This window comes from Epinephelus moara, chromosome 16, assembly GCF_006386435.1.
Source record: "Epinephelus moara isolate mb chromosome 16, YSFRI_EMoa_1.0, whole genome shotgun sequence".
Taxonomy (NCBI): domain Eukaryota; kingdom Metazoa; phylum Chordata; class Actinopteri; order Perciformes; family Serranidae; genus Epinephelus; species Epinephelus moara.
In genome coordinates, this window is record NC_065521.1 from 22138198 (window position 1) to 22156044 (window position 17847).

Sequence of the window (17847 nt, forward strand, 5' to 3'; positions counted from 1 at the left end):
ACTATTCATAAGACATTCAGGGCTGAAGCCTCGGACACCCAGGCCGAACAGCGCCATTGTCTTCCACACAACTCCTTATACATCCACACTTCTCTCCATAATAGCTCCTGCTTGGAGCCACAGTTGCAGTGTTTTTAAACTATACATTTTATCTCTGCTTACTATCTTCCCATCACAGTTTAGCTCGCAACCTATCATAGATGTATGCACATGCTATATTTATGAATATACCTATATAGCAGGCTGATATCGAAACCAAATATTACATGAAGGGTAAAACTTATTTTAAATTACATTTCAGGATCTCAAGGTTTAAGTGTTTTCATTCGGAATGTTGAAGTAACTTATAATTATCTCCCTGAATTATGCACTTTAACAATCATACAAACTTTAGAAGTGTTTTTTTTGACAAATTGAGTTTGTTCTTCTTGCTGATGCTCGGCCATTGTTGTATTAGCTCATAGTTTTAATTAACTGTTTTACATTTTCTAATGCAGGACGAGGCTGTTTGGCAGAGAGTGAAGGCGCTGTAAAATATAGCTGATGTTCAGGTTTTGACTGTGTCCTTAGTCTGCAAGAGTTTTTTAAGTTTGTCTTGTCTAAAGAAAACAATTTAATTTTATTTTCTTCACAGAAATTAGTTAAAAGTTGAGATATATATGCTCAAGAATACAGTGTTGTATCGGTCAGTAAAATTTGTAAGTCCATAATTCAACATGCATTTAATACTCATTTTTAAAAAGTAGGAAAAGGCACTGTCAAAGGTTTGAGGGTTGGTTTATTTTAGAAAATCCCTCCTACCACCATTCCCCATGTTTATAAAAAGGCACCTTAAATCACATACTGTACAGTCATATACAACTTCCTTTGAAACATTTGTCGTGCATGTTTCAATTAAATACAAAGTTTGAATGTGTTGGAGAAGTGATGCATGACAAATCAGCAGAGTGTCAGCTTACTTTTGGTGAAGCCATGCGGCGCAGACACATTATCAGCGGCAGATCTTGATGAATGTTCTACTTTTTCCCGAATCTAATACTAAAGTACAAGCCGCTGTCACCGCTGGTGACATCTCAATCTCAACACAACACAAAAAGACGATCCCTCTGCAAATTCATCCACCATCATTTGTGTTCATTGTTCAAGAGACCGATGATGAGATGACAGGCATGACAAAGGCTATCTTCTCCATGACCTATGAGTCACGCAGACCTGCACACATTGTACACACCATCTTGGATCACACGGCCACTAGACTGATACATAACTTCTATAATAGTATATCATAGATGTTCTTTAACGAGCTCTCATCCGGAAATATTAGTTCTATGCAGCTCAGAGATAAAGCTATATCATTCTGACACGTCTTCAGAGAAGCTCCCCTGTATGAAGTGATAAATGCTGTCGTACTCTTTGTTAAAGTGATGAATTTGTCTGCGTACCCTTTTTAAAGTTACCTTTTATACAAATATATTTGGCTGATATTAGCATTTGCATACATCTCAGAAACAAATGTTCTGCCTGTAGTTTCTGTCTCTATAACATAGTGCTGTACAAGTTACTTTGTGCCTTGGCGAGAGAGTTTCTGCACTCGTCATACCATTTACTGCTCAATGTATAGAGCTGCAAGGATTAATCCATCAATTGCAAACTATTAAATTGATCCCCAACTAATGTAATAATCATTTAATCTTCTTGAGTAATTTGTTAAGGGAAAAAAAGTAAAAATTCTGTGATTCCAGCTTCTTAAATGGGAATATTTTCTGGTTTCTTCACTCCTCTATGAGAGTACACAGAATATCGTTGGCTTGTGGAGAAATCAAGACATTTAAGGATATCATATTTGGCTTTGGGAAACACTGATTGACATTTTCTACCATTTTCTTACATTTTATAGATCAAACAACTGTCGATTAATCAATAAAATAACTGACAGATTAATCGACAATAAAAATAATCTTTAGTTGCAGCTCCATCCATGTCGAAATTCTGTAAATGGTCACACATCAGTACATGTCACACCAAGTGCACATACATAAGGACTGTGGTACAACATGAAAAAGAAAATGCCAAATTTAGGCAAGTGTATACGTACAAAAATATTTATGTTCCCTATAGGGAAAGCTGCTCTCTAAATATTTTCATCACAACTTAGAAATTATTTGATTCCCAGAGTCTACCAGTGCCATTTAAAACTCAGAAATAGGAAAAAACTATAGAGCTGTAGCAGGAACATAACGTCTCAGAACATTGTCTCTTTTTGCAGGAGTCACTGAGGAAGGTAACAAGCAGGAGCAAGTTATGAGGCGCAGGATCGGCCTAGCTGCCAGCTGACTGAAATAACAACACCCTGCTACTCTAAACTTCCCAGAAGATTCCCCTATGCTCAAGATGTAAATGTCAACGTCAATGTAAATGTCATTTCAGTGATAGCACTTGTAAAATCTTTCCAGCAGACACAAAATAATATAATCCATAGGGTTTCTTTAGCTAGTTAAGAGTACAGTTCTAAAATAAAATGCAGTGCACACCTTCTGTCTGAATTGGAACAAGATGTCACTCAGCTTGTGGTATTCTAAACGCCAAAAATACATTTGAAAAACTCAACATCAATGTCTCTTTCCACGAATCATGACCCGGTTCTGTTTCCGTCTGCACTGTGATTTGGTTGGTGGGTGTGGATCTGTAGAAAGGAAATAGTTCCTACATGAAACTGCTCACAAGGTCTGCGGATTATTTTAAGTGGCATAATAACTGGGTGTGATCGGGTTCTGGAAAGAGACACTGTTAAGTTTCTCAAATGAAGGCAGACATCTTTGCGGTCGATATTGCCAACACTCAACAACTCTCACCAAAACAATCATGACTGATATATGGCACTACAGTTAACAGGAATAAATATGTATTTTTGATATTGGGGTGGAGTGTTTCTTTAAGGGGAAGCAGAATGTAAACAATAAATCTGGGAGATGATTCAACAATATCAGTTAATATAAAACCTTTATGCAATAAATCAGCATTTTGGGATGTACACTTATTTGCATAGACTTTGCTGAGAAGATTAACACCACTCTCATGCCTCTGCATCTCAGCCTCTGCAGGATTGAGTCAAGATCTGTTAGGCGACCGATAACAAGGAAAACAAGCGTGTATATTTTGTTAAAAAAACCCATCAGTCAACATCACAATATGTGTGTTATTTAATCTGGTGCAAGGATTTTTCAGTCAAAGTTGAATCAACAAAAATATGATGGAACTCTCACTGTCGCCACGACCGTACCTTCTTTTATATTTTCCTTGGAGTCTTGTCATTGTAGTTAAGTTGCCAAGCAACCAGCAGAGACTACAGGAAGATCTTAATTTTTGATCTTATGAGGTGCTGGCAAGCAGAATTTGATACCTTTGGACAGAGTAGGGCTGTACAAGACTCAGAATTATTCCAGTTGAAAAAGATTTCGCTTTTCAATGCAAATATTTGATGATTCTTTTTTGTTATTGTTGTTTTCTCCCCCTGTATAAAGTTTTAAAGTGGCATTCACGTAAAATAGTGAACAAGCTAAGTGCCCTAATGACAGGTAGGAACTGTGCAACAATATTTTTTGCCGAGACTTGACATAAAACAAAAGTCTGTCTTCCTCTGTGCTCCCTGCAGCAGCCTGTACCAAAGAGTAGCGTGAAAGTCAAGAGCACTCACTCTGCAGCAAAATCTGGGGCCCCTAACGTCCCCAGAAATACACTGCACAGCAAACTGACTAGCAAAACAAACAAACCAAAGCAAAAACAACCACTCAACTTGAAGCAATCTCAGTTGACTGAGAGGTTCAAATCTCCGACTTTTAAAGGGCAGCGCCAGGCTAGCTGTGTCCCGGTTTCCAGTTTTTATGCTAAGCTAAGCTAGCTGGCTGCTGCATATCAAACAAACAGATGCAAGAGTGGTATCGATGTTCTCATCTAGCTCTCGACAACAAAGCGAATGAGCACATTTCCCAAAATGTTTTGCTTTAAGTTTCACATGGATGTGTTTATATGCGATTACTTTCACAGCATGGCACTCATCAACATATGGAGCCAATAGAAAGTTGATGCCGGTGGTTACCGTCAGCATGTCTTTGATAAACATGACTTGTGCAAATGACTCTGCTTCCTCTTGATGCAAAAGCATTCAGGTGCTTTGCAAGTTTTACAGAACGAAGCAAATGTCAACATCATTAACATTCATGAATTCCAGCATTATGGATATTATCAGTAACACAGGTTAAATCCCATTCTTCTGACCCTGAGGCAGGTAGTGTGAATTCTTATCAGTCTCTGCTCAGGTAAAGCCTCAGCCTAGTCGCTGCCTTGGGCTAGTGTTTCTGCACCCTCCTCAGCGCTCTGCTCACTGGACTGCTGGCTGCTCTCTGGCTGCGTGGCGCTCCTGATGGACTGCACGGCCTGAACCTGCTGGAGACGTACGTTCAGCTCAGCTTTGCAGGCCTGCAGCAGCTCAGACGTCCTCGTTCTGTCAAAGCCCAGCACCTGCTCCATGACTTCCACCCCTTTGGACACTACCATCTAAAGACACATGGAAGAGGCTTCATTTCAAAGATGGGAAATGTGAACATGTGAGACTTGATACTGACTTGTTGTTTTTAGACACACATGCACAAATTGATGCAATCCAATTAGGGATGCCATAGTGAGGACATTTTTCCACTGGGTAATAAACTCATGACGACACCAGTATTAGCGATTACATCGGACATTTTACAAGAAAAGATATTAATTGATCATGCTCAATAACTGTAGAGCGCCTTAATCATTAAAAGCATTTAACTGGCAAAAAATGAGTTGACTTTTATTATTAAGCACTCACCGAGAATGCAATGTCTTTGTCAGTGAGATTAGCACTACCACTAATGTTCATCAAAAATGCACCTACTAATCAAGACAGACGTTGTTTTTGGATTTTTGACAGCCGATCAGTGAAATATTGCAGGAGCAGCTACAGTGAACTGTTAAATTAAGAGCTGCAGGCCACAGGCTGCATGGCCCCCAACTTCTTAGCGATGTAACAAACCCCTTTTCCCTTTCTAACATTATCAGGTTCTCTATTAGCGGTGGGTTTTAATCTGAAATACTGCCAAATAGGTGCTTTTCCTTTTCACTTTGACATCAAATCCTCTGCCTCAGACTCAGACTCAGAAAACGTTATTGTCCCTTCAATTTACGTGAGATGGAAAATCTTCTTTGGTACTGGCAAAAAGACAAACACCTCACACAAAACAGTGACAGACAGACAAGTTCATAAATAGCAATATCAGTACTCTAAAATACACTGTACACACAACCTTAAAAGGTGTGGGTTAAAAGTAATTAAAGCATTTATGTATCAAAAGCATATATGTGTGTCGTGTGAGCCTGGTAATGCAATTGGTGTATGCTCGAACCCTCAGTAACATGGGTAATACTGACTACAGCAGCAAGCCTAAATTCAATAAAATTCATAGAAATAGAATGAATAGAAATGACATTGAACTGTTTGCCCTGAGTATTTGACTAGTACAAAAGAAAATGGCCATTGTAAGTTGTGGTGACAACACACGTCAGCGGGGCCATGAAGTGATTCACAATGACTAGTTTGAGAACTCAGTCGTGGCCTATTCTTAAGCTTACTTTCCTTATCAAACAGAGAAATACAAACAAATACAAATTCAAGTTCCTGTCTTTCACCGAACTAAGGCTAACGTTCGCTTAACTGCCTTAACTCATCCTAAAACACACTTAATTCAATCTCAATGCAAACAAAATAAAGCACAACTAAACCATCTAAGCTAGTCTTTTTAGTCATCTACTTAGTTAGTCCACTGTTGCAACAATCGCCAACTCTGGCTTGGTTGAAATAAATTCTAAATTCACTGAGTTGTGAAAACATGCTAATCTGTGCACGGTTTATCTGCGCTGTCTCTTTCTGCCTCTCACCTGTCCTTCAGAGGTAGCTACAGTACCATTACATCATGCTTCAACCAACATATGATCAATGGCAATAAAAAAACAAAATGAAACAGGCAAATAATAGTTACGGTAATACTTTCAAAGTAACAGAAAGCCTCACTGAGTTTCCAACTTGCTGCAAGTTGGTTTGTTTATACAGTAGTTTATACAATTTCTAATGGCAACAATACACATAAAAATGGCCCCGCCCTGACGATCCCGCTACGTTGATTTGAATGGGAATGTCCGTTCTACTCTGACTCTATTTCTATGAATAAATCCTATCCTTTGTGAAGCTGATAATGTTCGGGTTTTGTTGACACTGTGACAGATAAGGGCTGAGGGTGTGGTTAGTGGTGTGGGTGTACTGGACTGAATTACACTAATGTTTTGCCCTCTCTGTGTTTGTTAATGAGGGTGGATAAAATCTTACAGTTGAATTTAAGACAAAGTAAATGCCTTTCAGATTATATAACAGAGTCACTAATAAAGTACGGGTGTGTTGTGTCAGGACTTGCCATTTGACGTAATTGCTTCATAATTCTTACAGCTGCTTTCTAGATTTGACTGGGTAAGTTACGGCATGAACTGCAGAAGTTTTGAGGCACACTGGATCAGTGGTGTGAGTGATTACCTGCAGATCCTCAGTGGAGAGTCTGGTCTCGGGGCTCGTTTTGCCTTTCAGGACCATCAGTGTCCTGGGCATGAATCCAGATGCAGAGTCCACCTCCATCCCATCCACCTCCGCATCTCCAGCCCCTGACACATTAAAATGGATTCTCTTTCAGGATCATTTGTTGCATAAGGGTATAGTTACAAAAAATCACTGCAGGAGCTGGGATTATTCAGCAGCAACAACGGTTCCACCTAGTGGCCAAAAGGCACAAGCACAGCTCTTCTCTTATGAGCCAAAGCTGTTGTTTCAAGGACAATTCTTCCTGTTTGATTCATTTTGTTGTCATGACTTCATGCTTTGCCACTCTGCACATTCTAAAACTAGCAGATGTGAATGTCTTAAAATATTTATCTACTGAATCTAATTATTAGGTCTTAAGGAAATACATATATAGATATTTATCAAGAATCATTTTTAGATTTCTCAATACCCCAGAAATTCTTACAGTGCTAGCTTTACATATTGATTAAGGGGGGACTGCGCCTATTTTCAAAATTCATACATATTATTCCTTTGGTCTAAGACTGTCCAAAAACATTAGTAAACATGAACAGTGCTTAAACTAAAATGTGTGATGTCATCAGGTGTAAAGTCAAGAGCTGCTCTATGGACAATAAATTAGGAAAGATGTTCTAGGTGTCACTGAGAGCACCCAGGGGAATGTTTTGAGTACATGAGGACAGTTTTTGTTTCTGAACTGAAAACACTACCACAGAATAAAGATTATTTGGGTATAAACAAAAGAAAACAAACATTATTTGGGGCAATAAAATTAGACTCCCATTCATTGTCTATGGAGCAGCTCCAGACTTTACACTTACTGACATTAAAAGTTTGAGACTTACTTCTCTGGTTTCATGTTCACAAATATTGATTGAACTTTCCTCGGCCATGGAAATAACATACTGGAAGTCTTAATTAAGGTGGTGTTCTCCTTTAAAGGTTTTATCACCAATGCCCCTGACCCTTGCCTACAGGCCATTACCCACCTGCAGGGCTACACACACAGTCATCGGTTAATATTGATTATTCTGCTGAAGGTTGTACTTGATTTTGATAAGTCAGAGGAGGATATATGAGCCTCTGGTATTTTATTTATATTAATCTAACAGCGATTTAATATTACATACAATGAAAAGTATTGTATTTCATGTCTCCATCTGCTGGTGGGCCATCACGATAAGAGTATGCATGTATAATGTGGTGTTAATTCCACTACAGGAGAGACTTGATGATCACTAAAAATGAGTTGTTACATATCGGCATATTGGATATCGCCAAAAAATCCAATATCATGCATCCCTATTATAAACTAATTTAAACTAAACAATACAAAAAGGATTAAAAGCAAATGACAGAGAAGAGATTATCACTGGAAAAGGCCATCAGAGCAAAACTCAGGGCCAGACACCAATGCCAGATATTACAGAGCATTTTTTATATGATCAACAGGCTCGTAGACAGGGCTACTTGAGACTTCATGTCAAAGACTATTGGCTCCTTAAGAGATGCTGTAATAGATTTTCAGAGGCAACTAGTATTGCTGTGCAATGCCCTCTTTCTTTAACCTGACTTAAATAAAAAAAAAATTGACATAGTAAATATTGTGTTAGAAAGCCACAGTATAAACTATGAAATCTCTTTAGAGGGTAAACCAAGAATTATACCATTAAACAATGATACAGCAGTACCTTCCTGGCTGGGCTGGCTTGGCTCCTCCTGTTTTCCGTCATTGTTCTCTGAAGCTTTGAGGTAGAGCTGGAGCAACTCCTTGGACTGCCTCTCTTCCTCTCGTCGGTCCAAAACCCTCTGCATGGTCTCCTGCAGGTCCTCGGCCTTCTTCTGTTGGAAGCCCAGAGCAGAGGCAAGCTCAGGGCTCGGGGCGTCCACTAAGGTCTGGAACACACAGTGACACAAAGCAGTGAAACACTACAGCATGTCCATGTGGTGCCTCACACCAACAACAAATAAGGAAGCAAAATAAGGAGTAAACAAAAAGTAAAGCTAAAAGTAAAGTATATATTTTATTAAACATTACTCAAACAGGATTAAATAGTGCATTTGTTGGAGACTGTTTTTAGCTGCATATTAAGACACATTAGTGAGTAGTAATAAACAATATTGCCCATCTTACAGAAGGAACATATCACAAGATGTGACAGTGTGGCAAGCTGATATGTTGTTGTTTTTTTATAACAATGCAGGTCTGTGGTGTGACAACCCTCCCACTGTCTTGGAGGTTGTCTTGGTCAACCTCAGCACTCAACTGGCTGACACGTGAGGGTCATCAGTTGATCAGGCTCCCTGCAGCCCTTAAGCTACAAATGCTGGCCCATGTGCTCACTGTCTCACCCTTCCTGCTGCTGGCATCCACCCTGCGTCATTAGGCTTGTTTGAGATGAGCTGCGGCTTGCCTTAATAGTTAACGAGAGTAACCGATTGCAGTCAGAGGAGTCAGAAAGTGTGCCTCAAGTTAAACAGCTCTAAGTTAGCTTGAAGCAACTTGCAAAAGCGAAAGTAGCTGTAGAAGTACAATAGAAATCCCACTATTATTGTATGGAGTTGGGCATGATGAGCACAGTCTGTGGCAGGATCAGTATGAATTTAAAAGTATGATACCATTTCCTGACTGATTGCTTCACTTTACAGATCGCTTGAATTGCACAAAAAACATTTGACACTATTAGCTTGGGTTTTTTTTCGTAATAATTCAAAAACTACTTGAAGTGCAGAGATACAAAAAAATAAATAAAATACAAGCATAATAATAAAACTAAAATCAAGGATTTTCCAAACTGTGAAACTGAATGAGGCGCTTTTCAAAGTTTCAAGCTTGGAACGTCATTAGTCATGTGGTATTTGAGCTCTGACACAATGTATTGAAACATTGCACTTCACAGGAATGGAACAAGCTGCTGAGCTACGGTATCACTCGCCCATCTCTATGTAAATCTCATTCGTGGAATTCCTTTTTGAAACATTAAGTAGCCGTCCCGGATGCAGACCTGTTTGGTGGGGATAAATCTAGCCTAGTGACACATGAGGAGCAGCTGATTGCCATGTTGTTGACCAGTTTGGTTTGTGACCCTTGTGGCTTGAGAATGCTGAAATGAGCTCCGGTGCTTTTTTATTAGTGTAGATGAAAGTGCCTCGAGTACTTAGCGTTGTGGGTGAGATTTTGCTACAGCTCATGCTTTGCTGGGTTTGTGTGAGCTTTGTTGATTTGTTGTAGCTAAGTTTCTTCTTTGTGTTTGCGACTTGGGACGATTAAGATGGCTACTGAGCCTTTACTTTAGAGAAAACTTTGGGTATGCCCTTTTGCTATGTACTTACTTTGTAATTCCAGCTTTGTCTAATTGATAGTTGGGAGTTTGTGAAAACGGAGCACTGTGAGTTTGTTCTGTCTCACTGCAGGCCATGTGTTTTGTTAGGCACTTGTGATGAACTTTGATGCTCATTCTGGAGATCAACATCTTGATGTGTACTTTGGGTCAAGGGTTGAACCTCATTTCCTGCTGTCCATACCCCTCATTGTTCTATAATCCTTGCTTTCCTGTGTTCTGGCAAGAACGAAGTCAGGTTGTATAAGGTACTTATCTATAGACAGCGTTTTAAAAATAGTAGATGCTGGTCGGCACACCCCGCAGTTTGGAGAACCAGGCAGGAGTACAATACCAAAGTTGAGCAATGTGCTGCTGTGGATGGGAGCAGCAGCAATTTTAGCATTTTAGCTACCTAGAAAAAGTCCCATCTAAAAAAAATCAATATCTGTTTAACTGAACAGTATATTCATAATATTTACACTGCTTTTACTAGTTTGTAGTTTGTGTCTTACTGTGGGACCTGTGGACACTAAGAACAATACAGAATATTACCAGCCATATCCTTTAACGGGACAAAGATTAAAAAGTTGTTGGTGGCAACTGAGGAAAGTGATTTTCAGGTCATACTACTTCCTTATCATTTCCTTACTAGTGCATGCTGGGATATGCATTACAGCAAACACTGTTGGTGAAAGAGAGGAATGATGCTGGTACCTGTAAGTCTTCCTCAGACATGAGGATGATGCTGGTAAGGTCCTGCTTCAGCTGCTGAGCCAGGTGCCACCAGGGCGATGCAGCAGCGGAGGCGTCCACTGCATCGGCCCCCAGAATTATAGAATCCCTGGCCATCCAGGCTGTGCCACCATCCACTACAATGAAACAGTAAATTAGCACCAAAAAACAATGACGTGCATTTCATATAGAAATTTTAAGAATCCATCCAGAATGCAGACAAATCTCAGATAGAATTGAACGTACTTACTCCTGCGAGCTGGAGACCATGTCTCTTTTTCATGCAACAGCATGAACTTTGTGTTTAGAGGTAAACACAAAAAGTAGGCCTGATCCTGTACTATTGTCCCGTCATCCTCTAGAACCACTGTGACCCTCTCATCGGGGCTGAACCCAAGAAACTCACATCCTGCGAAAAGAACAGAGAAATTACAGACCTCACCGAGCTTATACAAATATACTGAAAAAAGAAGTTTGATACTCTTTAGCAATACAGCCAAAACAATCGAAAAACCAGTCCCCAAGTCCTATACAAACTAAATATTTGAGGCAGTATCAGCTTACACACCACCTGATCATTTGAGGATTCAAGCAAACACCAGTGTCTTCTGTTCTTCTGAAAACAAGTCAATCCATCTTAGTTGTCACCTCTTCTTTCATCACAGCTGCTCCTATGTGTCACTGCTGTTGAGTGGTTGTGCTTCTAACACTCTCTGTCAGCCTAACCTTAAGCTTGCCTTTTAAAAGCATGCATATTCCATGTGAGTGATGAATAAATATTTCTACATCTTTACTGTGAAACATCCCAGTGACACAAATGAACCCCTTTATGGTTTCAGTTTCACAACCAATTTGTATTTTTATTGTATTTTTCTACTGTATATGCTCTCTATGTAGAGACCATTTGATTCAGTACTGTGTAATACCTGTAACAACACGTTTGTTTGTAATGTAACTTTATGCAAAAGGTCAAAATGGTGAACGTATGAATGGAAGTTTTCCAAGAAACAGCATTCCAAGTTTTGTGTCCTCTCCAGTTACAGGACTGCACCAAGACTAAAATATGTATCTATACACCCAACATGTAGATGGTTTCAACAAATAGACTGCACAATCTTGACACTGTCTTTTTTTGTATTTTGGATATATGAGAGTCCTTGAGGTGTGCATTGATCTGGGCACCGCCTGCTGACTAGCATGCCAGGAATGAGCAGGACAGGAGGGAGGTCTTGCCTGACTTTTCATGTTTAGTCCCTGCGAGTTTGGACACGATGGAAATGTTGCCACACTCAGCTCGTTCCTGAGCATGACAGATAAGCAGCAGGGCTGCCTGGAGGAAGAGATTTTGTATTTGAATAGGACCTTTCTGTCTAAATAAAGGATAATTAAAAAGCATACTGCCAACGGCGGCATTTAGAGTGCTGAAGATCACTGTACATCATAACACTAAGTACACAAAACGTAACGTTACAGCACTGTTGCCATTGACTACTGCAAACTAACGGCTAAATACAGTGTCGCATTACTCTTAACTTTTACCATACATTTCTATTAAACTTGCCATAAAATTATAACATTGCGGTCACAATTCATATAACGTTATATTCAAAAGTTAAAGCGAACTCACCTTTTGTCTTCAGCTCATCTAAAGACGGAACTACCAACCCGTATGATTTCTGCCGTGTAAAATTACACACCTTACACGGTTTCCTGTCTGTCATTCTGGCGTTATGAACAGAAGTGTTATTTTCTTATTTCTTTTTAATAATTTAAGCTGTCAAATTCAGACAGATACTTCTGTTCTTCAGCAGTTTCGAACACGAGACCGCCGCGGTGGCTTCTTCTTCTTCTACTCCTTCTTTTAGGTTGAACAACAGCTTGTGTCCTCGGTATTACACTACTGCCATCTGCTGGATGTAGTTAACTCCTACAAGTGTCTGGTGTTCGTTATTTTGCCCTCTGGCCACCCTTGGTACCTGTTCTTGGTGTTCTTGTTTTGGGGTACTGTTGCTTTTGGTGTTATTATAGTTGTCACACAGTGAATTTCCAAAATGATTAATAAATATCCATCTATCTATCTGGCTACTTATGTTGTGCCTGCCGAGATTTGCATCCCCCTGTTGTTTCAGCCAGTATGAGTGATGTATGAACACTCACACTGTCCAACCAAAATAGCACAAAAAAATGTTCTGGTCTTACCTCTAGAGCCAGCATTCCTTATACTGGGAAACACTCCAGAGGGTATAGACACTAAAAACCAGACAAATCTGCTTGGGGCCACCAACTGTCCAACAATGTAGCTTAGGGAAAGATTGAAGAGTGTATATAAGATAAGATAAAAGATAAGATACACCTTTATTGATCCCACAATTGAGAAATTCCAGTGTTACAGCAGTCAAGGGGAAAGAGTCAGATTAAAGATTTCAAAATTTAAAAACGTAAAACAAACTAGGCATGCAAAAAGAGTACAAAAATACAAGAAACAGCAATAAATAATAATAATAATAATAATAATAATAATGAGCAGTATTTGATGGAAAGCATAACAGCTGGGAGCTTATCTATGTTTCCAGGGTTCTATGTTTCCCGGGTTCTGTGTTCCCTACTTAAACCTGCAAAAAAGGTTCTATGTTCCCCGCTTACACAAAAAAGGTTCTATGTTTCCCGCTCAACCAAGCGGGAAACATAGAACCCTGGAAACATAGGAATGGCCCCTAACAGCCAAGCTCCAACTTAACGCTGATGTTTTCAACATTAAGTGGACACGAGTAATACTACAGTTGCCGAGACTGATTAAGGACACAGCTTCTCCATAACCCCAGTAGAGAAGAGGAAGTTGGTCGATACTGTCAACATGCAACTGAAACCATAAATACTGATGTGTTTCTGAATGTGTAGAAGTACATGTATAGTGGCGATACATTGACAAGTGATTGAGGTGTTGCCTCTGTATATAATATGGACATGATAGGTTGATGCAAAGCTTGCATTTGTTATGTGATACACTGTGTTTGTTTGTTCTCTGATGTACATACTGACTACATTTGATTGAATTTGAAAATAAAATTCAAGAGGGAAATAAAATTGTGGTAGCACTGCTTGATCCCAGGGGTGTAAATATAGAGAGGTCAGTTGTTCTGGGGCCCATGAGGTGAGGAGGCCCATAGGAAGAGTGGGTCCTCTGAAGGTATGAAGGAGAGAAAACAGCGCCTTTTAGGTTATTCAGATTGCCACTTTAGATATATGCCTGTGTTAGGAAAAAAAAAACTCGCATTAAAAAAATTATGCCATTTGCAAGGCTATATGCCTTTTAAAACACAAATCCATTCCCATCATGGTTTTCTTTTTTTTGTAAAACAGTCAGTAGCAATCTATAACAAAATATGTTATAAAATATTTGCTTATTCTGCATAAACTATAAATGAGCTATAAAAATGGCGACTATTATTTCTGGGTAATATATATGTTGGTGTTGTCGAGTCTCCATTTGATCATGTGACGAGATGATAAGATTACACCATAACTAGTTTAGGCACAAAAACAGTAACTAGCATAGACAAGGCCCGTCATAATAGTGTGCACTGGGGCCCGTTCTAACTACCTGATGCCACCGCTTGATCCTCAAGTGACTGAAAAGGAACTTTAGAGGTGGATGCATTATTCGGCAACACTGCATTTTTGTAGGCTGCCAGCAGAGAGTTGCATCCCTGTTATTTCAGCCAAGATGAATGTGAAATGTGGGACATTCCCATCGTCTAGCCAAAGACCAAAAATATAAGCTTGTAACACTGTTTGATGTCAAAGTGTCTGGAAATTAACTTAGAGGTGAATGCATCATTCGGCAAAACTGACTTTGTGGGGAAGCAGTTCTCGGCAGGTGATAATAGGCTGAACTGATCAAATGCGATTATCAGCACATATTTTGGGCCATTTTGGCTCAGGAGAGAATTTCAAATATACATTTAATAACCACCTAAACTGAAATAACAGGCGATGCATTTCTCAGCAGCTAATCAGTTCCACCAAATAATGCAAAGACACTTCAAATCAAACTGTGACAGGAATCAAATGGTGTTATTAGCACATACTTTATTTGACTGACATTGACAGAGTGAAACTTTACAAGTAAACCAACCAGTTTAGAGCATTTTAAAATAAAAATCTGAGATTGGGGTGCCATTTTAGGAAGCCAGCATATTGAGGACTTCACAGGAAAAGTGCACACACTATGACTTTTTCATGAACTTTTTTTATGACATTTTTTAAGCATACTAACATTTTACAAAACTACAACAATCCACAGTGACCTAGTGTACATAACACCCATAATACATTCTAGTTTTCCACTTTTTAATGCATTTGAAAGTGATGAAAAAGAGACAGTGTTTGACATTGATTGTGCCTATTCACAACTGTCGAGCAATAGCTTCTGGTGGGGTACGGCAACACCACTCACACAAACCACACGCAGAACTGCAGCAGACCTTAACAGGCTACCAGAACCAGTAGTAATAATAATGGCAGTTTGTTTATCTTATTTATAATTATGTTTACTTTATATTTGGGAGGACATTTGAGTAGCAATATGTCCAACCCAATATATAAAAACTGCCTTTGACTCGCTATATAATGACCAACCAATGGTGAACAGTAAATGAAAATTTCTGACACTAATTTTGTTTCATCACTGATAGCTGTAGCACAACCCTAATTTCATATCTGTAAATTGCATTGCAGTGTAGCCTTCATGACATGGGCACTTATCTTTGTCCTTATTGTTAATTTTTAGGGCACTATTTGACACACGTGCACACGCAGAATTCCGAAGATGGTGGACAGTAAATAGGGAGTGATTTTTGACTCATCCTCTGTCTCCAAAGGAGGCTTGACTTGAAATGTGTCTGTCAGTCTCTCTAGGGAAATATAATGACAGCATTTTTTTCCCACAAGAACATTATGGCCACAGTAGCTACTAGGTAATTTAGCTTCTTTTAATGTGTCACTCAGTGGTGGTCATGAAGATTAATGTGCCATTATTATTACAGCTCAAACAGGGATATATCAGTCATACTGGCTTGATTGACAGGATTGTCTTGGAGTCATCAGACTGCAAGGCAAGGCTGGATTATCCAATGGACAAATGGAACAACTAATCCAGGGCCTCAGGATCTTATGGCTCCCAGACCCCAATGGCCCAATGGCTCCAGCTCCATTGCTTTTTTCTGTTGTTTTGATTAATTACAAATTCAGTCATTCATTTTCTGTACCTGCATATTCTGTTGGGGGTTGCAGGGGGGTGGAGCCTATTCCAGTTGACATTGGGTGAGAGGCAGAGTACACCCTGGACAGGCCGCCAGATTATCACAGGGCTGACACATAGAGACAGACAGCCATCCATGCTCACATTTACCAATAACCCTAATGTGCATGTCTTTAGATTGTCGGAGAACGTGGAGAAAACTCAAGGTGACAGGAGGAGGCCGAACAGAAGCAGGGGCTCCCCCATCCGGCTTCGAACGACACACTCTGGGTTCAAACCAGGGACCCTTTTGATGTGAGGCAACAATGCTAACCACTAAGCCACTGTGCCACCCATTAACCACAGATTTATGTTGGAAAATGCACCACAAAATATCTCCTGGTACAAAAAGCATCTTAAAGGTCCAGTGTGCAGGATGTAGCGACATCTAGTGGTGAGATTGCAGAACTGAAACTTCTCTTGTTTTTTAAATTTTTTAAATTTTTTTAATATACTTTATTAATCCCCGAGGGGAAATTAAATTTTTTCACTCTGTTGTCAATTACAATTACACACAGGTCCGAACACACACATGCACAAACAGGACCTATACATGCACTAAGTGGAGAGATGTCAGAGTGGGGCTGCCCATGACAGGCGCTCCTAGCGGTTGGGGGGTTTGGTGCCTTGCTCAAGGGCACCACGGCAGTGCCCAGGAGGTGAACTGGCACCTCTCCAGCTACTAGTCCACGACTTGAACAGGCGACCCTCCGGTTCCCAACTCAAGTCCCTATGGACTGAGCTACTGCCCCCTCCTTTCCCAAGGAGAACTACAGTGGTTGATGCGAAAACACTAAAACACGAAAACATGAATGACCTTACAGTTCAGCAACACGATGGACTCCGTGGGAGAGGACCCACTCTGTATGTAGATTTAAACCGCTTATTATTTTACTTTTTTTAGCCGATTATACACTAATGTAAACATAGTTATGAAGATTGTAGGCTATCATGTCAGCCAAAAGATGCCCCTGAATCCTAAATACAGGGGCCCTGTGCCCAAATATTGCCTAGTTTTACTTTTATTCTATTAATTACACATGGTCTTCTCAGCCAATAAAGCTTTTCGTGTTTCTGATCAATTTTTATTATTATATTATCATTATTATTATCATTAGTAGTAGCAGTAGCAGTGGTAGTAGTAGTAGTAGTAGTTAGTAGTAGTTTTAAGACTTTTATTAATTTGGGTGATATTGTGATTGTTGTAAATATCTAAATTAAACTTTCGTGTAAACTTTTCCTGTGAACTTAATGAATAAAATCGTCTTTCTTTGATAAATATATGTAATATATGGCTTGTTGATACCCTTCAGGAAAAGCAGTCGAGTGAGGAACACTCGAGCAGCCTGTCAGCAAACGAGGAGGGATAGGAAGATGGCATCCACCGACCAACCTGACCCACCAACACAGGTCTACATTTATGCAACTAAAACATTTATCTCTTGATGTCCGGATACGACAGTGAACTCTTATCATGTGTTTTAAAGTCGCGACCCTTTAATGCCTGAAATACATGTAGTTACTCTTATAACTGCTCTGCTAGCGAAGGTTAGCGTGCTCGCTAGTTAGCATGCTAGCTAGCTCCTGCAACGCTTCAAAAGTTGCCTGCTTGTGTTGACAAGTGGACTCGAAGGGCCAAGCTGACGTTTCTGTGCTTCACCCACATGTTGCCAAAACTTGTGTGGCTTGCTTACCTAGTGGGCTAGCTATTTACCATGAGCAAATGTTCGTCCTTCCACTTGACTGTTGTCTTGTCTGGTCTGTGTCTCATTATGTGCAGTTAATGACATGATGTGGAAAGGTCACTGTAAGCCGGACAAGCCTGCTGGATTGTACACGGCTCA

General features: G+C 39.8%; 2 protein-coding genes across 2 annotated transcripts in view; one reads left to right on the top strand and one right to left on the bottom strand.

The window, feature by feature from the left end:
- On the bottom strand, positions 1-12552 carry dffa (DNA fragmentation factor, alpha polypeptide). The gene is made up of 6 exons (XM_050063952.1): positions 12332-12552; positions 10955-11113; positions 10687-10841; positions 8341-8545; positions 6608-6732; positions 1-4554 (listed from the first exon to the last, which is right to left on the bottom strand). Exons 1-6 carry the CDS (start codon positions 12423-12425, stop codon positions 4330-4332), a joined length of 963 nt encoding a protein of 320 aa, XP_049919909.1. The 5' UTR covers positions 12426-12552; the 3' UTR covers positions 1-4329.
- Positions 12553-17333: 4781 nt separating this feature from the next.
- The window catches only part of pex14 (peroxisomal biogenesis factor 14), a 53535-nt gene continuing 53021 nt past the window's right edge, over positions 17334-17847 (top strand). Inside the window, exon 1 of the mRNA XM_050063951.1 lies at positions 17334-17413. Coding sequence (XP_049919908.1) covers positions 17378-17413 — 36 coding nt within the window. The 5' untranslated portion in view covers positions 17334-17377. The remainder of the gene's footprint in view (positions 17414-17847) is intronic.

Excerpts from the sequence above, each read along its gene's own strand:
- dffa (XM_050063952.1), bottom strand. The coding sequence starts at position 12,425 with ATGACAGACAGGAAACCGTGTAAGGTGTGTAATTTTACACGGCAGAAA. Across the intron at positions 11,114-12,331 it reads AGATGAGCTGAAGACAAAAG|GATGTGAGTTTCTTGGGTTC; the intron begins GTGAGTTCGCTT and ends TTCTTTTCGCAG. Across the intron at positions 8,546-10,686 it reads TGTCTGAGGAAGACTTACAG|ACCTTAGTGGACGCCCCGAG; the intron begins GTACCAGCATCA and ends TGTGTGTTCCAG.